The following is a 25,021-nucleotide window of genomic DNA, read 5'->3' as shown; positions in this document are numbered from 1 at the left end:
CTTATATTTGCATTATGTTTTGAAGGAGGTAAAAGAACCTAAAAATTTCATTTCCTCGTGAGGAACTGGGGGTTGTGGGTCCTAAAGAGAAGGTGGATAGGGCTGGTAGCAAGACTTTTCCCAGACCCCTCTAATATTTTTTATTTTGCAACATGAAGATACTGCCTTTTCAAAAAATTTACATTGTTTCCAAGCCATAAATCCCAATCAACACAGTCATTTATAGCACAGGGAAGGTTTTAAAAATGGAAGAGCCACAGCTGGCAGTGAGAGAGCTCCTGCCTTGAAGGGTCCTCCGTGGGAAACACACACCAATGAGCTGACTTCGAGGTGACCTGCCCAACCATGTTCAGAGCGACAGCCTCTAAGACGATGAAAAACCCCAAATGACACAAGTGTCCCACAGGGACACAGATATATGTCAGTGTTTGCCTTTCAGATGGATTATGTTGGTTTACATGGCTATTACAACTTAACTATTTCAACATATAGCAACCTGTTAGTGAAAATGTAATAACCTGGTGCACGATCATAAAGTTCACAGAGAATCCAGAAGGATACAGACAATTTCATATCCAAGGGCTATCTGACTAAAGCTGCTTAAGAACCTCTTATAATTGAGAAGAAAAAAGACCTAGTTGAATAAGAAGTAAAAATACATTTACAAAAATGCCAAGACATGAACTGACTATAAGACCAACAGAAAAGCATGCTCGGTGAGAGGCAGGCAACACCGAAGAACATTAGTCCAAAGGCCTGGGTGGAGAATGTTTGTCAAGGGCGAGGCCAGCCTGACCTAGAAAGGAGGAAAAAGGCAAGGAGACTGGTTTGGTGTCTGAGCAACCCCCAAAAAAGTGTCCCAGGAAATGGACCTAGATGAGATCAAGAGCTAAAAGTGGGTGGAAAATAAACTGTGAGTTAGCAGCACTCTTTCAACCCAAACATCAGTAACAGTGACATGTGAGGCGGGTTAGGGGGCATATAGAACCTAGAATTATCTTCTGGAGGGCGGGCCCCTGGTAGTACAAGTGAGTGTTCTAGAGACCCATCTGTATCAGTGTGCCAGCTGGCATTGTTATGAGAGGCTGCATTGGGCTTCAGTGAATTTTTTGGACAACTCTTTCAATGCATTTGTCCATTTTATGACAGGCAATCTATGAGCGCACCTGCCCACACAGCACTGAATATTTAGCAGTCTTTGACCAAAAAACGACATTACCCCCAAGCCCCACCTTCCCTATTCACCCAATCTTGCCCCAAGTGATCTTTTTTTGTTTCTCCAGATAAAAAGTCCTCAAAGAGAAATATTTTGCCAATGAGGAGGAGGTGAAACAAAAAACGGCAGAAGCACTAAAAGGCATCAAAATCAATGAGTTCAAAAACTGTTTTGAGTAGTGGAAAAAAACCACCTCAATTGGTGTATTGCATCAAATGGAGAGTACTGTGAAGGTGGCGAAACTTTTAGCATGTAAGAAGAAATACACATTTTAAAATAAATTTCAAGTTTTTTGGGGGGGGTCAAAACAAAGCTGATGTCTTGAAAAAGGGATAAACGGGAAAAAGTAGATCTCTGTGTGCTTCACCTCAATGAGCAGTTTTCCAAATTATGACTCACTGGAAAAATGGGAAGTGAGTTTTTACCCCTCTCACTTGCACTTCCCAGTGGTGTGTGGGCCACACCCTCACCAACTCTCACTCCTGGCTCACTGGGTTGGCCACTCCAACCTTCCTAGTGATGTGGACACCAGGGCTGGGGGCCCGCCCAACCCTTGAACTTCAAGTGCTTTCTTCTCCTCATTAAATGCCCCTTTACCATGCACCTCAGGGCCTGGTAGTGCCTGGGGACTCTGCCAAAGAGGGAATGACTGCATGAAGAAGCTAGCAGAGACCCGAGACAGTGCCACCAAAAGGCTCAGGGACTGAAGTTTCTTGCAGCCTGGGGTGCAAGGTGGGCTCCCAGCAGGATTGCATGAATGAATGCAAATATCTGAAATCATCAGCCCTGCAGAGCCCATCACTCTGGGACAGTGACTGACAGCTCAGTCACATTAATATGCACCATCACGGAATTCAGACACCACAAGACCCTACAAGCTTCCAGAGGAGAAAATAGGTCACACACAAAGGATCAGGAATCAAAATGGTATCAGATTTCTTAACTTCTAGATGCTAGAAGACAATGCCTTCAAAATTCTGACATAAAATTATGTCCAACCTTAAAATTCTAAACTCAGCCAAACTATCCAATTGGAGTGAGGGTAGAATAAAGATATTTTTTGGACAGGCAAAGTCCCCCCAAATTTACCTCCAATGTACTATTTTTCAGGAAGCTACTGGAGGAGGTGTTCCATCAAACACATGAGTGAAAAACCAGGAACTAAGAAATAGGGGTTTCGACAAGGTCCCCAGGGAGATGGCTAAGGGTACTTAGGGTAAGTGTGGGACAGCAGACCTGGACAACCACCAGATGGGGCAGCAAGAGGGAGGTCTCCAGGAGAGACATCAACAAGGGGGATAAAAGGAGCTGACCACCATGTTGAGAATTTGTCATGAAGTTTGCTGAATTAGTTATGGGAACATGGGAAGTGAGCAAGTGAATAAATGGGGCTATTATAAGCCCTAGGAAAACACAAACACCAACAAAAAATGTAGAGGATCTACCCAAGAGAAATGAAAGTGTCTACACAAGTTATACACAAATGTTCACAGCAGCTTCATTTGTAATAGCCAAAAAGTGGAAATAACCTAAATGCATATCAATTGATGATCTGATACACAAAACGTGCTGTATCCATACAAGTGAACACTATGTAGCAACGCGGATGGACCGGAACACTATACCACATACTACATGAATCCATTTGTAATGAAATGCCCAGAATAGGCAAATCCATGAAGACAGTAAGTAGACTAGCTCACTAAAGTTTCTCTAATCTTTGAGGAGAATAGCTGCCTCTCCTTGTCCATCACCTACTCACCCCTGCCTCCCTTCTGGGTTATCTAGCCTTATATTCCCTTATCTGACTACTGTCAAAGGTTGACCTCCTAACTGCCAGACCCCATGACTCCTTGCTTGGCTTTGTCATCCTTACTGTCCTCAGCAGCAATGCCTCCATCATCCATTATCACTCCTCAAAATGCTTACCTCCCATCCTTATGGCACTTCCCTCACCTGATCTGGCCTTCAACTCCTATCCTCTCCCACCTCTGTCCTCTACTCATCCACACTGCCTCCTCCTCCATCCCCAGTTTTGACCTCCTCCCAAGAACCTGCCTTCCATTTCCTGGTGGATGATCCCCCATGCACCTCAATTTCAGTTCATTTAAGACAAACTGTCATCTGCCCAAACCAGCTCTTCCTACTGGCTTCTGAAGTCTCCCAATGCCCCAAGATCAAGGCCTTGATGGGAATTTTAGAACTCCAGCTCTGTTCTGTCTTCAGAGCCAAGCCTTCAGAGGCCATGTCCTGTCATATCCAGCAACTTGAACAACGGTCACTTCCCATCCAAGTCCCATCGCCCTCTTTGTATTGGCTCATACCTGGATGGCCGCAGTTCCCTCCTAATTGGTCTCCCCAACTCCAATCGTTCTTGCCCTTCACCACAGTTGAATTTCCTTAAACCCATGATTAACATCATACCTTGACTACTTTCCACAAAACATGTGCCTGGTATGAAAACTCCCCACAACTTAGCTCAAGATAGAAGATGCCCCATCTTAGCTAGAAGATAAACAAATTTATCTTCTGTTTCCTTATGCACACCCTCTATTCCAAGAATTTGCTTGTGATCATTTATTTTTCAATTGTTCTCTTTCCATGTTTGTCATGCTGCCTTCTGCCACTCCTTCTGGGTCCAGCAAAAACCCTCTACAACTGTGCTTTTCCTGATCCCTGTGAAAGAAAATCCTGCCTCTGCTTTTCCAGAAGACCTGGCTTATCACAGTGTCTCACAATACAAACACCTACCACAAAAGATAATACTTTAGATATCCTATCATAAGAGGCCTGGTGGCCTGTGACAACTAAGCATTCAGCAGTGGAACAAGGCACTGGAGACCTATTAACACATATGCTTTGTTGGGCCAATATTTAAAAAATCTGGATATTTCACATAAAAATCCAGAGTTGGGGTCCTGGCTGATGTGGCTCAGTGGGTTGAGCGCCAGCCTGCAAACTGAATGGTTGCCAGTTCAATTCCTGGTCAGGGCACATGCCTGCGTTGTGAGCCAGGTCTCCAGTTGGGAGCAGGCAAGAGGAAACCCATTGATGTTTCTCCCCCTCTCTTCCACTCTTCCTAAAAAATAAAATAAAATCTTGTAAAAAATCCAGACTTGGGCATCTCTTGAAGAAGAGATGCTAATCACTCTGCTGAGGCCTCTCTGACCTACTCAATTTAATCTTAGCTACTAGGCACTCTCTATAACATGGACCCATTTTATTTTCATAGAGCTATGCCAACAGTGTTATTTATCTTATTTGTTCAGCTTATTTCATCCCTCAAGAACTGAAGGTTCATAAAAGAGAAGAAACCTTGGACATCTCGTTTAAAGTGCTATTCTCAGCACTTTGTCCATCATGGGGAGTACTTAGAAGCTATTCAAGAGATGTGCTTAGACCCTGGCTGGTGTAGCTCAGTGGATTGAGCATGGGCTGCGAATCAGAGTCGCCAGTTCAATTCCTACCCAGGGCACATGCCTGGGTTGCTGGCTGGATCCCCAGTAGAGGCCACGTAAGAGGCAACCACACATTGATGTTTCTCCCTCTCTTTCTCCCTCCCTTCCACTTAATAAGTGACATGGCCTCCTTGGGTCCACATCCTCGTGAACTATAGCAGGGCCAATGATGGCTACTGAAGAATTCGCCACTCCAAGAGGCAGGTATGAACTCTCTACGTTAAAAGTATCCCTTCTCCCCTACCACACACATACAACAGTGTGTGTGTGTGTACTTCATACCCAGAATCTCTTCTTCCTCATCTGACTGGCACCTAGAAGCATCTGAGCTGGCCACCCCTGATCTAACCCAAACCCCTAGGACTATGTCTAGTACAATGCAGAATCCTGCCCAGTTCAAGGTCCTGGGCTCGTTCAGGCATTCCACAAACAGTTCTAGGTGCAAGAAATACAGTGTGAATAAAACAAAAGCCTCTTGCCCTCATGGTGCTGATGTTCTGGAGGCAGAATGAATGAGTATTCGGGGATATTGGCACCTGCAGACCACTGGCCTTCAGTCTGCCCAACCCTTCTTGTCCTCCAAGGCCCAGGGGAAGGGCTCTCCCTGGTAAGCCAGCCTTCATCAAGCTCCCTCAATGCTTTCACTTACTGCTCTGTGCAATAGTGAGCTATTCTATATTCAACAACTACAGTTTTACTGCTATTCATCTCAAGCTCCATGAGGCCAAAAAACTGTCTATATCCTATCTTTCACGGCCCCTACGGCCCAGAAACCACAACTGGCACTGCTTGGCCAATTAAACATGGGGAGCCACTTTTCCCCAAGGCTGGAATGGGGACTTACGAAGCCATTGAACCACTGTGGTAATTTCCAGAATGTACAGTATACTCAGAAATCTCTGGGGACAAAGTTAATACTTAACCATTATGTAATTTAACACACTACAAATCAAAACAAGTAGAGATGGATTATGAAGTGAGAATGCAAAATAGACCTAAATTTTTATGTGTGAACATCCTAGTAGGCAGTTCAGACATACTTCTTACTGGCTGTGTGACCTTGAGTAAATTAATAAACTACCTTGGGCCTCAGTTCCAGGATCTGTGAGAGTAGACTGGTACTACCTGTTACAAATTGAGAACACTGAGGCACATGAGTACCTAACAGAGTGCCTGGCATGAAGTGCTCAAAACTTAGCTGCCCTCGTTAAGTTCCAAAATCTACCCTCCCTCACTTATTAATACATCTCTGTTTTAGCAGCACTTAGTGGAAAAGACTGTGGTTAGACTTGGGGCTTCAATTAAAGGTCTAACCATGCTGCCCAGATGACCAAAAATAGAACGCAAAGATAGGCTGAAGGGTAAAAATGTTATAGAAACAAAATGAAAAACCGATACTTTTCAATTAGCTGCTGCCACTCATCTCTTCCCCCAGAAGACAGTCTGCAGGTAGGATGGGGCCATCATACCTCCTTGCAAGGCTGAACTGAGCTCCCAGTGCGAAAAGTACTTTGCAAAGAGCACAATGCACCTGAGATACTGCTTAAGAGCATTAAGTTCTGGACAATCTAAGGTGAGTGACCTTATCAAGTTAACGTCTCCTGGACTCAGTTTCTTGTAAAAATAAAAAGTCAGAATATCTATCTTACGGGACTGTATGAGGAATAAGTGAAACAATATAAAGTATCGAATATCTGGGGACTAGAACATCACAAGAGCCCAACTACTCAGAGTTATTATCATTACAAACGTATTCAATGGACTTCTCACCCCCAAAGGACAGATGGAAGCCTGATGTAGACACCAACACTGGCCCAGGAACTGAGCTCTGAAACCAGCTGGGTGACCTTGGGCAGGTCGCTGATTCTCTCCAAACTTTAGGGTCCAATGGTAACAAAATGAGAGCACTGCAGAGGATCCCTGGACTCCCACCAGCTCTTCCACTCCGCTGTTAAGGCCGCTGGAACAAAGGCCACCCGCTCCCCAGCCTGTCCCCGAGGGGCCACAACTCAAAATTCCTGCTGCTCAACTCCCTTTGCAGCGCGGCAGCAGGAGCACCCGCGTCTCCCTGCCACCGAGATGCGTCCAGATTCCGCCGCCACCCCTCGCTTCAACAACTTGCTTCTGCAGTCACTCGCTGCCCAAAGTTTCCCGAATGCCGAAGACCCCGCCGTGGGTCCACCTCAGAGGACCGGGGCTGTGGGCGCGGAGTCCGGGGATCCCAAAACCGCCCCCGCTTCGGGGCGGGGAGTGACAGGTTCGACGCGGGGCCGCGGACGGCGTGAGTGTGGGACCTGGGAAGGCGTGTGTAGGCGCGCCAGGGAGGAGGCGGCCGCGCACTCTGCTCAGGTCGCTCCCGCCGGACCACCCGGACGCCCGGGCTCCGCGCTTCCTGCCTCACGACCCTCGCTTCGCTTAAAGACAAGCGGCTCCCGGGAGCGGATCCTGCGGCCAGTAGAAACGGACCGGGCCGGCCGGGGTTCAGACCCACAGCGCCCGGAAAGCCTGGGGAGCTCCGGGGGCACCGCGTGTGCCGGTTCTCCCCGCGCGAGCCGGGGTTCCGGGCGGGGGGCGCACGCGCACCCGCGCGCGCCGCCGTAACCCCTTCCTCCCCGCGCGCCCCCGCACTCCCACTCACCCACCCACCACTCACCATCGATATCCCCCAGGGTCAGCTCATCGCCCAGCTCGGTGAGCGTCTCCATGGTCTCCAGACCGCCCAGCTCGCCGCTCTCGTCCATCGCCCGGCTCGGCGCAGACGCCTCCCAGCCGGCCCGTTCAGGAAGACGCGGAGGCGGTGCCGCCGCCACCACCCATGACACCCTACAGCCTCCGCCCGGCACCGCCTCACCGGCCGGTGTCACCCTCCGCCATGTTTGCGCTGCGCGGGAGGGGCGGGGCGGGATTCCCCCACCCCAATCCGCGCCCTCTGAGGCCCCGCCCCCAGGTCGCGCGTACCCACGTTTGTTGTCAATGGGACCAGGCTCCTCACGGCCAATCGGCGCGCAAAGCCGCGCGTGGGGTGATTGTGCGTCAGCGATCAGCAGCTCAGATTTGCATAGCAAAACCCCTCCCCTCACGGTGTGGTAGCGAATGCGAAAGGAAGCCTCCTGGTCCTCAGCCCAGCCTCCTTCCCTTAGTTAAAGGAGCCGCTCTCCTTTCCGTTGGGTCTGCTCTGCAAGCCATTCCATCCACCCGCCGGGAATTGCAGAGTTAACAAGCCCCACCCCCGCCCGCCAGTCAGTCCCAGAGCAAGCTGTGAGCACATTACGTCATTGTCCCAGCAACCCGCCGCCTTCCCGCCTGGGACTGAGAGTGTAATCGAACCTGACCCCCAAATGCTGGGCCCCAGTACAGTCCGGAGACCCTTCAAACCGCGTTCCTCCCACGCCCCTTACAAAAGCGGAAACTGAGGCCCGACATGGACCACGAATTGTCCAAGTACGGAGCACGCTTACCACCTCTGCGCCTTCGCACCTGCGGTGACCACGCTCTTCTTCCTGCGGATCTCACCCCGGGTACCTCAGAACCGCCTGCAGACCTTTAAAAAGATGCCTGTGCCCGGGCTACCATGAGCCTGCTGAGGCGGGCGCGGCATGAGCATTTTGCTAAAGTTGCGCAGGAATTCTGACGTATAGTCGACCCACAGGTTCCCACTCCTTTAAGCACCCCACTGCCCCCATCTTGGAGCTAGTCACCATATAAAACAAATGTGCAGGCATCTGAGGATTTACCCTACGGAATAAAAGAACGAGTGCTCAAACAAGTAGGCAAGTCCTTTATAACTGTCCCCAATAAGAGACTGCATGAATAAATGACAACCACACAATGGAATACCATGGCATCATTAAACATTATGTGGCTAAATGCACAGCTATTGACAGACTTTTGCAATATATTTAGTTTTTTAAAGATTTTATTGTTTTCAGAGAGAGGGGAAGAGAGGGGTAAAGAAGGAGCAAGAGACACATCAATCGGTTGCCTCTCACAAGCCCCCAAATGGGGACCTGGCCCACAGCACAGGCATGTGCCCTGATCAGGAATCGAACCCCTTGACTGGCCCCTTGCTGGCAATGGATCCACTAAGCCACACCGGTCAGGGCTGCAATGTATTGTTAAAAGGGAAAAGTAAATTCCCTATGAGTGCGAGAGGAAGCTGTTGCTTTGTGGTCCGGACTTAGGAGCACAGAGGCTGTGTGGAGGCAGACATAAGAACTCACTCATGCAGTGTGACCTTGGGCAGTTTGGCTGTTCTAAGCCTTGGTTTTGTCATCTCTAAAATGGAAATAGTGCCTTCTCATAGTTATGAGGATCACCTGCACATTTATTTTGTAACATTTGTTGAACACCTCTGTGGCAGGAAATAGTTCCTGCCCTCTGAGAGCTTCCAGTCCAGTGAAGAAAACAGATGTCAAACAAATAAACAAAAATAAATAACATAATAGTATGAGTGATCAAGGGAAAGTAACAGGTGTGATGAAACTTTAGCAAGGGACCTGACGTGGGATTGTCAGGAAAGGCCTCTGACATTTAAGATGAAACCTAAAATCATGAGAGGACCACATGTGGTGTGGCTGGGGCAACAGACCATATGGACTAGGGCCCCGGGGCAGCAGCAGCTGTGCCAGCAGCACTTGGCGTAAGTACCCGCAGCAGAGTAAGTGCCCACACAAGGTAGCTTTTGTAATAGAAAAAACGGGGATTTATTTGCTCACATGAAAGGCAAACGGATGGAAGGCCCAACAGCTGAGTGTCAGTCAAGGTTATGGGAACAGGGTGAATTTTACTTTCTTCTTGATAGTTCAATATACTTTTTATAATAAACTTGTACAACATAAATAAAGTCTTACTTGTAGGAAAAAAGACAAAAATGTTCTCATCGTTACATGTTGGAGAGCTGGTGTTCACTACACCAGTCTCACTCTGAGACAGAAAACCAAACCCTACTACCCTGCTAGGGACCTGGACAGTGCGACCTTCAACTGCACCTCTCAGTGGCTCTCACAGGGCTCCCTACACTGCGGAGGTGACCATCTGCTGGCCCACCCTATGACTCACTTTGGTCCAGTGCCCTCCCATCCCCCAGTCTCAGTAACACTACCCCCCCCTCCCCCCCACCCCAGAAGGCTGCAGGAGCATCAGGTTGAGTAGGAGGATACAGCACTGCCCTTTCTGCAGCTGTTCCCATAGCTCCCAGGTGAACATGCCCAGAGGCCCTGGTTCCTAGCAAGGTAGCCTGAAGGGAACACAAATGAAGGCTCCATAGAAACTATGTAAGATGATGGCACTAGACACAGCCTCAGCAAAATACTGACGTTCTCCTTCTGGCCCTGGACCTCACCTAACTGAACAGCTCTTTGAGCTGGCATTTTGCCTTGGCTGGGAGAACCAAGATGGACTCCCAGGGGTGGACCAGCCAGGGGTGGAGCAGAGGACTTTCAGGCCTCTGCTCCCAGAGCTTGTCTCCTCTCCCTCCACTAATCTTTCTGGATTCAGCTTTGATATCTCTCCTTCCAGGCTTAAGCAAGAGTAGGTACCCCATGATTTGACATAGAGGTGAGGCTTTAGGGTGGGAAACACATTTGATTTTGGATAGGCTGAAACATCAGGACTGAGGGTTATCAGGTGGCAACAGGACCAGTGCCATGAGCTTTGTGGTATTAGAGGATGCAGCTGTCAAGAAGAACATGGGAGAAACGAAACCAAAAAAAAAACCAAACAAACAAAAACCTCTTTATTTAAGGTGCAGGTGAGGAAAGATGGATCAGGAAGAGACAGAGCAGACTCAGACCAAGGGCAGAGAACCAGGACAACACAGCGGCCCAGAAGCCTGGGCGGATCCTCAAGAACTATCACTCTGCCCTGGCAGCGACAGGGGTCAGCAGAGGAGGATGGGGGCTGCGGTAGGGAGGAAGAAGGGTAGTGGGCAGGCCAGGAATGCTTTGCTCCCAGGGGACATCTAGCAGTGTCTGAGACATGGTTGGTTGTCATACTGGGAGATGACTACAGATTTAGTGAGCGGAGGCCAAGAATGCTGCTAAATACCCTATAATACACACAGCCCTCCTCAGTCACAGCAAGGAAGAATGTGGCCCCAAGTGTAAACAGAGCCACTGCTGAGAAGACCTGCCTTAGGGGGTATTGGGAACTCCAAGACTTTCCATGGGTGTCTCAGATTGGGCTTGGAAACTCAATACGGGAACAAGGTCTAAGACCACACTAAAAGCAACACTGAAGACATCGCTGGGCACCCCTGGAGCTGGTGTGGCCACTAGGAATCCCTCTGCCCCCTGGGGCCACTGCTTCTACCAGTGCCACTCACACAGGCTGGTGGTGGCACCTCAGCCACAGAACTGAATCCCAGAGGCAAGGAGGCTGGACAAACAGTACCCTAGGGTCTCTACAGCTTCCAGCGGGGGAGGTGGACAGGCTCTGCCTACAGTAGACTCAAGGTGGAGTTCCAGGAACAAGTGACCACAACAATCAACAGTGCGGCAACAGGAAAGAGAGAGGTGAAGCAAGTTATTCTGTCTGTTTCTCTGATGGTGTCAGATGGGAAAACATGGAACCATTTGAAGATGGACAGGAAGATATCAAGCAAGATGGAGAGAGGCGGAAGATGTATTAGGAGGAGCCCAGGAGGATAAAGGTACCAGATGGGGCGGAGGTGAAGACTGCGCCCCTCTCTCTGGCTGTGCTTACAGTGGGTGCTTAGCAAATCTATAGGACAATGAAGAACCATCCGAGGACACCTGTTACTGAAAAGCCAGAGCCCGGCCTTGGAGAAGGGCTAGGCAAGCAATTCAGACATTATCAAATTCATTTTATCAATGAAGCCACAGCACAGATAAGAGGTGGGCCAGGCTCACTCAGCAAGTCTGACGGGCTGAGACAAGGCTTGGGTCTCCCTTGGGCCTTGACAGTGGTGGTAGTGGTGGTGGGTTCAGGAAAGTTACATCTCTCCCCTGTTGAGGCAGGCCCTGGCTTGCCAAGGTCGAAGAGACAGAGCTAGAATTCCCTCCAGAGCCCCTCCCTCCTCTCCCTGGGAAGAGCACAACTGAAGGGCAGCTGCTCACTCGGAGCAGCTGTGGCACAGGTTTCTGCTTGCATGCGTCCTGAACCGGAGAGCTCACCGTCTGACAAATCCAGCTTGGGGCAGCTTTGCCATCACAAAGCATAGCCTTCTGCAGAGCTGCAGCCTATCCCCCTACCTCCTGCCCAGAGGCTGAGGGTCTTCCAGCATTGCCAGAGAGGACAGTCTAACACTTCCCTGTGCCTGTTCTTTGACTGTCCCCAGATAGTGGAGGATAGAGATCATGTTGCTCCATGGTCACCTTGGATAAACACATTCCTAGGACCCTTCCCGTCCCTTTCCAACACTGATCCCTCAAGGACAGTGCTAAGAAGGGATTAGGGAGCCAAGCCAAGGCCCTGCTTCACTGCCCCTCCTCCCCCACCTCCCAAGGGCCTGGGGCTCTCCTGATGCGGGGGAACATCCTCTCAGGTGCTCAGTACATCTCTGAGGGCCTCTGGTTACCCACCTGGTAAAGGGCTTCACAGCTACCTGGGGCCCAAACCAGCTGTGACTTGCCCAGAGGGTTGGCTGGCTTTTATTGTGTCTCTGCAAGGGACTGGAACTCATGCCATGTGGCTCAGTGACACAGTAGAGCCAGCAGCAGGTGTGGCACCCCTACATGTGGCTCGGAGCCTGGTTCTGCTACCTCCCCATGAAGGGCAGCAGCCAGCCGGCCATCAGTCCTCACCCGCTGGGAGGGTGCAGCCCTGGACCCCTCCTACTTCCCCCAGCATCTCCGCAGGGTGAGATCTGCAGCACAGTGTCCTCTGAAGGTCCCCTCCACGCTCCCTCCAGGGAGGCCCCTGGAGGAAATCCAGGCCTCTGCAGCCCAGCCTCTTCAGCTGGGCCTGAAAGCCAGCTCCAGGGGGCCAAGCCAACAGGACCTCCCTTCACAGGGGCCGGCTCTCACCACCAAGCAGTCAGCGCTGCTTCACCTCGGCTGTGCTGCCTGCTCCTCTTCCTCCTGGCCTCTTGAACCCTGGGCTGCCATGGGCCTATAACTCAGACTGGGATCTCGAGATCCGTGGGCCTTTCCGGATCTCTTTCCGCTTCTCCTCTTTCTTCCGGCGTTTCTCCTCTTCTCTCAGGGCCTTCTGGAGAGGGTCAGTGCTAGAGATGAACTGAGGGCAAGAGCAGAGCGGTCTGATTTAGTCCGCTGGCAGCAGTTTCCCGTGAGCTGGGCCACTGCGGGCTGTGGGGGCAGGAAGGCTGCTTAGCCACGGCCCTGCCCTCAGGGAGCCTGCAGACATGGAGATGGTTCAATGGGCTTGGGGACAACTGCTAGTGGATCCTAAGAGGCTGACAGCAAACAGGGTGAGGGAGGGAGGACATTCCAGGCAGAGGGACGGGGGCGAAGTGTGAACCTGCGCTGGCATCAGAGAAACAGTAAACAGACTCCCCCCAGGGTGACAGGGCTGACAATGGACCACACCCCCAAACCCTGGCTGCACACCACTGAGGATGAGAGATGGCGTGCATCCTGCCTGCCTGCCTAGGTGGGGAGTGCATAGGAGGCAGGTGGGTCACAGGTCAAACTGACAGGCCCCGGAAAGCAGGTGGGAGGAAGAGAAGACTAGATGGTGGAGGGTGGTGACTGGTGAGGAAGCGGGAACACAGGGTGAGCAGGAGTGGGATGGGGGTGAGAACACTCCAGCTGGGGTACTCTTAAAGTGCAACCCCAGGCCCTGCACTCCCTTCCCCGTACTCTCTCCAAACCCAGGCTTCTGTCCCATCTATACGGTCAGTTACCCCTGAAATGTGTACCCCATATCTAAGCGCCCACCTGGCACCTCCACTAATATGTCCCAGATGTGCCCCCAACCTGGCATGGCTGAATCTCCCCAACACCCTTGCAGCAGCCCTGTCCTCATGAACAGTGCTTCCCCCACCACACTCTACCTCCTGTCCCTCTGAGTTAACTCTGGTCCTCTTGGGGGAGATGAGGAGCTAGGAGACCCATTAGGCCACCCCCCTCCCTTCTTGCTCTGGCTGGGGAAAGGCCAGTGGGCCCCAGATTGTTCAGCCTCAGAAGGGGAGCCCGGGCTAATGCCTACTTCAAACTCCTGGTGCTAAACTCAAGTGGGCCCTTCATGCTGCCTGGCAACGGAGGCCGGGCCACCCTCCTATCTCGACGCCATCATCGGTCCTTCCTCCCTTGTGAGTCGTTGCCGTCAAAATGCAGAGGTACCAGCAGCCTCTTCCACTGACTAAACTCAAATTCCCCTCAAGCCCACACTGCTTCCTGCTACTCTCCCACTGCTCCGCTCCCCGGAAAAATGAACTCTTCAAAGGGGTTGGCTCCATTTCCTGCGTCTACTTCCTTTCCCCTCATCTTCTGGAAATCCAATCTTTTGTCCTCACCCTTCCACCAAAACAGCCTTTGTGAGGATCTCTGATGGCCTCCATATTGCTAAATCCAGTGCCCAGGCCTCAGGTCTCGCATTCCTAACCGCTCCTCTCCACGGAGGTTGACAGGCCCATAACTCCTTCCTGCAACTGTCTTCATGCGACCTCTGGGAAACGCCTCTTGGGTTGACCACTCTCACACTGCCTGTTCTTTCTTGGGGCTCTTTGCTAGCTCCTCCTCATTCCCTCAAACTCCAACTGCAGCCACATCTCAGGCTTCAGCCCTCACTCTGCTTCTCCATCTGCCCCGACCCTCTCCCCCGCCCCCCGCCTCCCCCCCCCCGCCCCGTGATGGCCTCCTGGACACGGATTTTGATATTTTCTTTGCATGCATGACTCACATTTGTAATCTGAGCTTCAGCCCTTCCCCTGAAATCTAGAGTCATGTAGCCAATTGCCTCCCTGGCATCTCGATTCAGATGCTCACCAGGTTCACAAACAAAGCCTGGCTCCCCAGCCAGCCCCCAGCTTGCTCCCACCAGTTGGCCCATTTTAGAAAACGGCAGCCCCATTCTTCCACGTGCTCAGGCCTAAAGTCTTCCAGTCATCCTTAATGTTTCTCTCTCACTGCATATCTGCTTCCTTAGCAGGTCCTGCTGGCTCTGCCTTCAGGCGGAACCAGAATCTCACCGTTCCGCACCAGCCCGACCGCTGCCACCCAGTCCAAGCCACCACCGACTCCCACACAGAAGCCTCCTCACCAGTGTCCCTGTTTCCACCCTGCCCCCCCCAGACTATTCCCTTAGATACTGCACAGCAGCCAGATCCTTTAAAGGGGTAAGTCAGAGCCCGTCACCCTGCTTGCTCTCCACGTCTCTTAGGGTAAAATGCCAAGGTTCCTGGACACCCTCCAAGGGCCTTATGACCTGGCCAACAACTCTGACTTCACCTCCTTGCTCTCCTCACCCCTCCAAACAAATTTCCAACTCAGGCCCTTTGCATTTGCTGTTCCTTCAGCCAGGAAAGTTCTCCTTCCACCCTCGAAGACACGCTGACTCTCCCTTCTCTCTTCTCATTGAGACCCTCTGCATCCCGTCATGCAAGACAACACTTACCTACACCCTACCCCGGGATTCCTTAACCACACCCCACCCATGTTTTTCTCCACAGCCATGGTCGCCACCTCTCAGTGTATATTTTTATTGACTGCCTGTCCCCTCCAACTAGAACGTCCTCCCCAGCGGGAGCGGGACTAGTCTGTTTCTCTAGCAGCAGTGAGTCCGTAGGTGCTCACTAAATGTGGAATGAAGGAACGGGCCGTGTCTCTAAGCCTTTGTTTAAGCTGGTCCTTCTGCCTGGAAGGTCTTCCCTGAGTACATCTGGCAGCTCTTATCCCACAGCCTTCCCCAGGTACCAGCAGAGGCTTGGGCCAGGCCTCCTCAGGGGTCCCACGCTCATCACTCCCCTCCTCCACTGACACAGTGATCACGCTGGACTGAGACCGTGCTTCTCTGCCTCCTTCCCCATTAGACTATCAGCATCTGAAGGGCAGGGAGAGGGACAATGGCCAGCACTCAGCCTGACACAAGTTGGAGCTTGTGATATCTGCATACAGTGGGGGAGGCCCCTGGAACACTCGCTAGTGTAGAGAAAGTGCATGATGGGAGATGAGCAAGCCTGGGCTATGCCAGTAGACCGGTCCATGATGGACATAAAAGTGTGTAAGCCCTGGCTGGCTAGTTCAGTTGGTTAGAGCATCGTCCCGATATGCTAAGGTTGCAGGTTCAATCTCTGATCTGGGCACATACAAGAAGCACGCAGTGAGTGTTTAAGTGACTAGAACAACAAAGCAATTTTCTCTCTTCTTTTCTCTCTAAAACCAATAAATTAAAAAAAAATTAATGTGTAAAACCTTGGGGCTGTCCCTAGATTCGAAGAAGTAAGGAAAGCATGTTGCAGCTCTGGTTCTGTCCAAGCAGAGCGGGCATGTTATGATGAAGCTAAACTAAACCTACCTGGAGCCCACTCTCTCTGAGGCCCACACTCTCACCCCTGACCTGTGCAGGGCACCTATGTATGACCTGCAGGGTGAGGACGGCCAGCGTCACAGCCATATGGCACCCCTGTGGGCACTCTGCACTGGGAAAGGCAATCTGCTGTGGTCTTAAGCATCCCTGCATGTTCTCGCCAGGTCCACCAAGAACCCAGCCTTGGCTATTCCTTACCAGGACCATTTAACAGGGCTGTGATTGCTATAAGCAGCCTTGACCAAACACGTCATCTTGGGCTTACACAAAGGGGTGACAAACCACTGGTTCAACAGGACCCTAAACTCACAAATTACCCTAAATACTCAGTCCTGGCCCACTGACAGTTCAGCCAAATTACTAGCCAATGGTGCTGTGCAGAAGAGGGTTAGCGGAGCCTACCTCGCTGCTACCCTCTGAGAGGCCTGCTTCCAAGGCTGGCCCGTGGCTGGCATCTGGGAACTGGGATTCTGGGAGGGCTCCTGCCACTCTGACAAGAGCAGCTCATGGGGCCTGAGCTGTGGTTTATGCTGAATGCCTGCTTTCCTCCCAGGAGTCTGGAGTTTTGGTGTGTGCCAGGCAGAGGGTGCCTGTGTGACCCAGTCCCAATAACAACCTTGGGCATTAGTCTTTAATGAGCTTCCCCAGCAGACAACTTCCACACATGCTGTCACAAATTGCTGCTGGGGGAATTATAAGTGTGCTCTGTACACTACGGGGAGGGGATGGGCAGCCTGTGCCTGGTTCCCCTCAGACTTCGCCCTTGCGCCTTTGCCCTTTGCTGATTTTGCTTTGTGGGTTTTCGCCATTGCCACAATAGAGCGCAACTATACACACAGTCCTAGCAAATCATCAACCTGGGAGTGCAGTGGGGGACCCCTGACACGGCTGTCTATGGGTGGCAGAGCCATCAGCCAGCTGCCGCAAAGGCCAGCCACCCAATGATCTGAATTGAAGCCGTCACCTTTGCCTAGGCAATGCTCCTCGTGACCAGGCATGTTGCATTTTTACCAGCTGTTGTCAATGTCCTTCCATTTGGTCTGCTGCCCACAAGACGACAGACTGGCACATTGAAAATAGCCACCCCTTTTTGGGGCTGTTAACCATAGAAACATCTGGGCAGTCTGTGTCACTCACTTAGATGCCCACGGTGAGGCCCTTTCTCTGATGAGACCAACAGGATCCAACGGCGGATCAAGCCAGCATGTGCAGGCGTCACCGTAGTGGATGTGGCAGCACACCTGCCACCACGGGCTGGCACAAAGCCGACTCTGCACTTCTGGTTTGGTGACCTGGAGTCCCAGGTTGGAACAGTATGGCCCCAGATCATTAGGATAATGTCCACTGGTTGAGTATATGCCTTGCTAAGTCCCCCTACAGCGGCCCACGTGGACCAAGATGGAGATATGATATGCCTCTGCAAATGCGGTAAAAATGCCCTTGTCTCATTCCCATCTGACCCTTCTGGACAAAGGTCTAGGTGAGAGTGGGGGATGACTGGGATGGGGCACACCAGTCTTGTAGCAATAATCCCAGCATCCAGCACAACGCCTTAGGGCCGAGGAAATGCGAAGAACAGTTAATCCTTTCTGTGCCGTAGATCCAGCACCGCCACTTGGCAAAACAGTCCTAGGGGCTGCCCAAGCCAAGGGGCAGCTGCAGATGACCACCTGACCAGCGGCTGGATGTGTCATTCTCAAGCACGTGACAGAAAAACTGATGTGGACATGGTCAGTACGGAACTACTCCAGTGTGCCTGATGCCATCAAAGTCAGCTCCAGAGTGACCCTGTACAGTCATACAGGCCAGCACAGCCTGTTTCACTCTGCCCGATCCAAACCCCTCTCCTCCTGACGCCTGGATGGCCCCGGGTTCTGAATGCAGGGCAACGGAGGCTGCAACTGCGCAGTGGCACTTGGGATTCGGCCAAAAAATGTAATGGTGTCCCATATCCAGTGTAACGCGTGGGAGACTGTGGGCCACGGAGTACCTCTCCACTGGGGTTGGGGGCCTCTGCAGGTCCCTGTGCTGCCCTCGTAATTACTGGCAATAACAACAAAGACCAGCAGGTCAGTCTACACTGTTGGGTGGGTGACAATGAAGAGAGATTGGCCTTCAACCACATCTGACTGTCTAGAGTAAGACCTACTGGTTCCCCCCAAACTGATCACAGTTGAGTCCGGGACCCTGGAGCACACAGCTGAGATCAATACTGCAGGCTGGCCTCATCCTGCTGCTTAGTCGTGTTGATGGCAGCCTTAACTAAATGTAGCAGGAGACAAATTGAACAAATTTGATCCTAGCCTCTATTGGTCAGCTTAAGAGACTGAGCAGCACGTTCACATGGAAGTCCGAGTTAAGCCACGACACACAGGGCCGAAGGGTTGACTGCTGGGGAGGATGTCCATGTGGCCCTGCGTGTCTCTGCATGTTCTTGCTGGGTGCACCAAGAATGCAAAGCCCTGACCACTCTGCACCTGGGCCATTTCTCAAGACTGTGTTTGCAGAGAACCTTGAAGGATGAGGTGCTGTCTTCACCACACCCCACCCCCCGAACGTTTGCTATAAAAGTCGTAAATGTGCCAAGCTTGGTCTTCTTCAGCTACGATGTAAACCACTGCCTGTGTGGCATCTACCTGGGCCCCTCTTGTCATCCCCGTGGGACTCAGGGAACAAGAGGAACCAACATGACCGAGCCCCTACTCTGGACACTGCTTGTGCTATAGTACATTCTGATATCTCTGACGTCAGTATCCATGCAACCGTAGCAGGCTGGCTTGTTAGCCGGCAAGCAAGGTGGAAAATCTGAGGCCCCTTGCAGACCCTGACACCCCTCCCTTTCTTGCACCAGGGGTGAGACGTGATTTGAGGAGTCCAGTTCTCTAGCCCTTCCTTCCTGCCCTTCTGTCCCCATGCCACCTCTGATCCTCTCCTCTACTGTGTGCCCCTACCTGTCATCCTACCCCATAGCCTCCAGCCCTCAGAGCCCACCTCAGCCCCCTAGGATGTAGGAAAATGTAGGACAGAAGCCCGGCTGGGTGATCACAGACTCAATGACAGAGAAGAGCATGACCTGACCTCCCTTGGCTTCCCTCACACTTACCTGCTGTGCCATGTCTACAATACACGGAGAAGGGAGTGTTCACAGCCTCTGACTGCCCCACAGTTGGGGTCCCCGTGCCGAGAACAGACAGGCAGCCCGAGGCTAACACAGGGGAAGCCTGCAGGCACCAGTGAGTGCGTGACAGTTCCTGGATCCAGATCCGGGCACGTCTGGCTCCAAGTCTAAGACCCTCAGGCTCTACCTCAGGCACCCAACCCCCTGGAGGACCTAGCTTCCCAAGGCCCAGCAGAGGCAGACAAACATGGCCACAGCCCCCACAGCTCACCTCTGTGTGATCTACTTTAAATGGGTTCTGGAAGTCAGAGCCTTTCTCGCTGATCCCCAGCTCCTGGGCCATCTGCAGATGAGGAAAAGCTAGTCATCCTCTGCCTTCTCCTGTGTCTTGCTCACCCATGAGGCACTCCCTCCATGTTGGAACCCAGGGCCCAAGACTTGGGCAGATGTGGGCCAGGGATGACCCCTAGCAACTGAAATCAGCACAGAACCCCTTAGGATGGCACCTCAAGGTACCCCGAGGCTGCTCACAGAAAACACAACCAAGGGCTGACATTCAGGCCCAGCTGCAGGCAGTTGCGAGACTCATTGGACTCTGGGAGACAGGGCTCTGGACCGCCTCCAACCCAGTCCTTACCAGGCTGAGGATGGGCGAGTGGGGCCCCTGGTCAAAGACACCCGACTGGTTGCAGAAGCTGATACCCCAGCGGATGAGGAGATTCCAGTTGGAGTTGTGGTCAAAGTAATGGTGCACGATCCTTGGGAAGCGCAGCACCACGTCACCGAAGAAAGCCGTGTTCTCCATCACTTGGGAGAAAGCTGGCGAGAAGACCCTGATGAGTGCCCGGTGCACATGCCCTTCTACTGCCCTCCGGGCCAGCCCAGGCACCTCCCACAGAATGGAGCCCACCAAGCCCACTAAGCAGAGGAGGCACCAATGCCTGCTGCCCAAAGGTGCACTCCATGCTAAGGGTGTTATGCCCACCAGATCACTGAATCCTCTAATGACCACTAGGAGATGGGGAGGCTGTTCCCATTTTACACGGGAGAAAGCGAGTGTAACCTGGGCTGCAAACCCTATTGTGACTGCCAAGGCCCGGCTCTTTCCCCTGTATTGCATGGCTTAGAGGACTCATTGCTGTGGGGATGAGAGGAGGGTGTCATTCTGCACAGGGAAACAGACGCATCACATGAGGCTTTTGCTGGGCCCTATTCTCTGCAACTTGGTACTCAAATGTCCAGAGCCTGGTGTTAGCACAACCAGCGTCAGCGAGGCTTCAGGTCGGGTAGGATGGCCAGGGAACACGCCAGGGTTTGTCTTTTAAAAATATTCTTTCGGTTTTATTTTCTTTTAAAGGCTTAAGTACTTATTTTGAAATAATTTTAGACTTACATAATATACCACAAATTTCCTTCACATGGCTTCCTCTATCATTATCATCTTACATGACCACTGCATGACAATCTATACCCGGAAATTAACATCAATACAACACATCCACAGACCTCACTTGAATTTCACCAATTTCCCCACTAACAGCTTTCCTCTGGTCAGTAGGTCAGTCAGTTCAGACTAAGTTCAGCATCCACCATGATGGAGGGCCCCTAGAGCCAGGCTAGCATGAAGCCTAAGTGCAGACCCAGCCCTGGCGGCAGCTCCTGTTAGCGATCAGGCCAGACACAGAGATAAGCAGACTCCTCCAAAGATATGCCAAGCTGGGTCTGAGCCAAGGGGGCCAGACCCCGGGGCTTTAGAACAATCTTGAACTCAGGAGTCAGCCTGGTTGAAGAACCAAGATATTCGTAACTTCCTCAGTTACGGTGGAGATGAGAGGTATCTGTAAAAGCATCTACCACTGACTACGTAAAGGCTACTTCCAACCTCCCTCGGTGTAATCTAAGACATTTTATTGTCAAAATGTTACCCATTACTGGGAAAACTACCCCTGGAGAGTTGGAAGAGGGGACAAAGGGACACAGAATATTCTTTTACCTTACTTATTGATGTTTGTCCCAAGTAGTCTCAAAAAAAAAATGTAAGGGGGTTGGGGCTTTTAGAACAGTAACAGAGTGTGGACAACTGCTCCCACTGCCCAGTCACTTCAATAGGCCTGTTTTTTCTCCTGTAAATGGGAGCAACCCTTGCCTTCTCTACCCACTTAAGCAGGGTGTCAAACTCATTTTCACCGGCAGCCAGATCAGCCTTGTGGTTGCCTTCAAAGGGCCAAATGTATTTTAGGACTGTATGAATGTAACTACTCCTTAACTAGGGGCAAGGAGCTCAGCGCTGCCACCGAGTAGAAACAAGGTACCAGGCTGTATAAAACAAGGCGGAGGGCCGGATTCAGCCCAAGGGCCGTGTGTTTGCCACCTGTGTCCTTAGGGCTAGGCTGGTGGAGAAGGCAAGGATCCCCGCAGTGGGAGTGGGAAGAACTTCCTCCCTGGTTCCCCTGCTCCGAGCAGAGGGCAGCACCGAGGAACACATGTGTATCAGAGACACAGAAATTGGCCCTGAAGCCCAGGAGTTCTTGGAGAACCACATACTAGTGCATCCACCAAAGGGGACACCGGAGAGAAAAGAAGAGTGACAAACACAGAAGGGGAAAAACAACTAGAGATGGTCAAGGTGGGAGGGAGGGGAGGGAGAGATCGGGAAGACTGTACCATCCTTCAGCTTCTCATCCTGGGGGAAGGGCCCATCTGGCAGCACGTCCGCAGCGATGAGCACTGTCCGGGAGTCCTCCAGCACCTGAGGGAACCCCACCTGGCTGAGTGGCTTTGCAGACGCCTCCCAGACCAGCCATGGCCCCATTTACTTAAACTCCACTTCAGATCTTTTGTGCACGAAGTTCCCCCACTGAACCCCATCCCCTTAAGGAACTCCTACTCATCCTTCAGTTGATCAAAGACACAAAGATTCCCAGATCAAACGCTAGATCTGCCATGAGCTGCCCCATGCCTGTACGCACCTTAAAGAGCCCCTTGAGCATGACATCGAGGATCTTGTACTGCTGGTGGACGTCATTCAGCTGAACCAGGTTTTTCAATGCCGATAGCTGCTCCCGCCGCTTAACCTCAAACAGCTTCTTGTCTGAGCAGCAGCAGGTTAAGGAGCTGGCACCAGCACGCCTGCCTGGATAATCCAGTGGTCACAACCCAAAAGGCCCATTCCTGACCAGCAAATACCTACAAAGGCCACAAACGCCCATGCCTGAGGCCCGGCCCCCCATGGAAGTAACAAACTGGGAAGTTCTTGCACCCTGCAATGTATCATTTGTCCAGTTCACAAAGGATCCCACACCCAAGAGCCTGAACACAACCCTTCAGGACCTGGCCCCTGCCCACTCCTCCCCCACAGTCTTTCCACCAACTCCTAAAACCATTCGCTGTGCCCAGAACCTCCGCTCCTTTGCTCACACTGCACACTATGCCTCCAACCCTTCTCTATGAGTCTTTATTCTTTCAAGATCCGGTTCAGAAGCCAGAGCACAGTGTTTCTCCCATGTTCCACATCAAAGCACAGATCACAAAGTACAATGTGAGGCCTATGAAGGCCTCAAAGCCAGGGACTGGTCCTCACTCATCTGTGTGTCCCCAAGGCCTGACCCATAGTAGGTCGCCCAATATACCAGCGCCTGAGTCCCTGCCCAGGGTCTCACCCGCAAGGTGCTAGACACATATGTATAATTCTCAGAGCCCTTGTGGCTCTGAGATGTGCCTTATCGTCTCCATTGAACACAACAGGGAAACTGAGACTCAGAAGACAGTGGACTTGATCAAGGTTTGATGAGAGCACCTTACCTGTTCTCCCTTGTTCCCGTCAGCGGACCTGATCCACCCCTAGGATGCCCCAAGAGGTTGTGAGTATGAAGACCTCATTACAGACCCCTCAGGCACAGCTCATGAACCCCACCTCCAACGCCCAAGGATACAGATCTCCAGGCCCGGGTCCAGGGAGGTCCGCAAGGAGCCTGTGACTCCTGTCCCAGACACTAGCAGGACAAACAGGAAGACCAGGAACTGGAAGAGGTCCATATCCACGACCCTGGAGCTAGGCAACCCAGAGAAACAAAATGAGATCTGGAGTTTGGTGTTCTGTAAAACAGAGGAAATGAATGGCAACTTCCCCTGACATTGCATAGCCTCCAAGTACCAAGAACCCAACTTTGGGAAGCCCTGGAGTCCCAGTCCCTAGCCCAGGGCCTGTGACCAGCAGACAGAATAAAGACCGTGGGACAATAGGCAGGAAGGAGGAAGATAAATGCCAGCGATGTAGCGATGCTGGCTTAGAGAATGGGGCTCAGCATCTGGAGCTCTGAGCTGGAATCCTCGCTCTTCCTGTGGAACATTGGGCAAATTGCTCAGCCTCTCTGAGCCTCAGCTTTCTCAATGTAAAATAGGGGTAAGAGGCTGGTCAATATCATTCCTTCTCAACCCCCTGCCCTCCATCCTGGCCTCCCAGGAAGGTAGCTGGTCAAGGAGGCCCAGGCAGTCAGAGGGGGTGTGAAACTTCAGGTGTTTCCTTCCTTTCCTGACTTCCTTCAGAAAGGAAGGGACACACAGCAGGAAGGCAAGCAGGACAGCCTTGGGCTAAAAGGCATGTTACTTACTCTGGAACCTCAGGCACCACAAGCAACACCTACTCCTATCCAGGCAACATGCCCCAATGATTTATTGAGTACCTACCATGTTCCAGTCACTGTTTTAGAGCTGGGAATACACCGGTGAATAAGACAAAATTCCCTACACTCATTGTAGTATCTCCCTAGTAGGAGTAAGAGATAACCACTAAACTTGTAAAACAAGCACAGAAGAATGAGAAGTTAGTGGTGTGCAATATTAAATAGTGGTCAGATAAGGCCTCAGTTCAGATGACAGGGACACAATTTCACCAACATGGAAGCCAAGGCACAGAAAAGTGAGGTAACTGCCCAGTCACTCAAACATTCCCAGGCTAAACCAAGAGTCTAAATGAGCATAGACTATCTCAGAGCAGGTCACTGTTCTACCAGGACACCTGTCCCAGGGGAGAGATGTGCACAGTTACTGACGGTAAGATCCTGCAGAGGTCACCGAGAACTCCCCGACCACACACAGGTGATGTAACTGAAACCAAAAGAATGAAAAGTAGTCCAAGTTCACCCAGAACCCCCTACCTTCCAACGTCACACCCAAGACTCCAGGGAACTGGACACAGGCTAGAAGAGAACCTGGGGGCAGGGGGTTATCAGACAGCAGATAATGACTGAAGCAGGGGAAGAGTGGGAAAGAAAAGCCAAAAAACCAGACTGCGTGGGGAAGGGTCTGCCTTCCCTCCCGTTATTTCCACTTTCTGGCCTCCCAATCCTGCTCCCTGCCTGTGCGTCCCTAGAGCTCTTTCCAGCTCCTCGAACTACTCTGAACCCATTCTGCAAGAGTAGCAGGGTAGTGGCGGGCCAGGCCTGAGCCAGCTATCTGGGCTCGCAGACTCCGAAAGCTGACTCCAGCCTTCGGGGCTCCGGAAGGAGAAGAATCTTTCCAAAAGGAGGAGGAGAGTCCTAACTCCCACTGCTCTCTCTCCCACACCAACCGGGAGCCTACCTGTCCGGGACCCGACTCCCACCTACCAGGCCAGGGCTGCGGGAAGGGGGAGCCGCAAGCCCTAGGAATGCACCTTTTACGTCCGCCCGGACACCGGCAAATGAGTAGAACCCCACAGTACCAGGGAGCGGTAGCGTGGGGACCGCCCACCGCCGTCCCGCCCACCGCGCCACTCCAGGCCAATGAACGCGGGCCGCGACG

General features: G+C 51.9%; 2 protein-coding genes and 1 long non-coding RNA gene across 9 annotated transcripts in view; 1 reads left to right on the top strand and 2 right to left on the bottom strand.

The window, feature by feature from the left end:
- Positions 1-7,435, bottom strand: part of SREBF2 (sterol regulatory element binding transcription factor 2) — a 61,520-nt gene extending 54,085 nt beyond the window's left edge. Inside the window, exon 1 of the mRNA XM_037068004.1 lies at positions 7,328-7,435. Within this exon, the coding sequence (XP_036923899.1) occupies positions 7,328-7,415 (88 nt within the window). The 5' untranslated portion in view covers positions 7,416-7,435. The remainder of the gene's footprint in view (positions 1-7,327) is intronic.
- On the top strand, positions 6,506-8,557 carry LOC119002239 (uncharacterized). Its single transcript, XR_005069713.1, has 2 exons — positions 6,506-6,931; positions 7,344-8,557. It is a non-coding gene; the product is annotated as an uncharacterized LOC119002239 (long non-coding RNA).
- A 619-nt stretch (positions 8,558-9,176) lies between these two features.
- On the bottom strand, positions 9,177-25,017 carry CCDC134 (coiled-coil domain containing 134). Of its 7 annotated transcripts, none has more exons than XM_037068007.1 (8): positions 24,847-25,008; positions 24,397-24,450; positions 23,173-23,291; positions 22,210-22,331; positions 21,905-21,989; positions 19,878-20,059; positions 19,512-19,583; positions 9,178-12,870 (listed from the first exon to the last, which is right to left on the bottom strand). In XM_037068007.1, exons 3-8 carry the CDS (start codon positions 23,273-23,275, stop codon positions 12,745-12,747), a joined length of 690 nt encoding a protein of 229 aa, XP_036923902.1. In that variant the 5' UTR covers positions 23,276-23,291; positions 24,397-24,450; positions 24,847-25,008; the 3' UTR covers positions 9,178-12,744. The 7 variants fall into 7 exon arrangements, with proteins under 7 accessions (XP_036923906.1, XP_036923902.1, XP_036923907.1 ...); XM_037068012.1 differs by having other exon boundaries at positions 24,942-24,982; XM_037068011.1 differs by lacking the exon at positions 19,512-19,583 and having other exon boundaries at positions 9,177-12,870; positions 24,397-24,485; positions 24,847-25,017.
- Positions 25,018-25,021: the final 4 nt, after the last annotated feature.

The sequence above is a fragment of the Sturnira hondurensis genome, unplaced genomic scaffold (assembly GCF_014824575.4).
Source record: "Sturnira hondurensis isolate 20B ecotype Veracruz unplaced genomic scaffold, ASM1482457v3 Scaffold0017436, whole genome shotgun sequence".
NCBI lineage: Eukaryota > Metazoa > Chordata > Mammalia > Chiroptera > Phyllostomidae > Sturnira > Sturnira hondurensis.
Note: the sequence above shows the minus strand (reverse complement) of the source record. Positions and strands in the feature narration are given on the sequence as shown.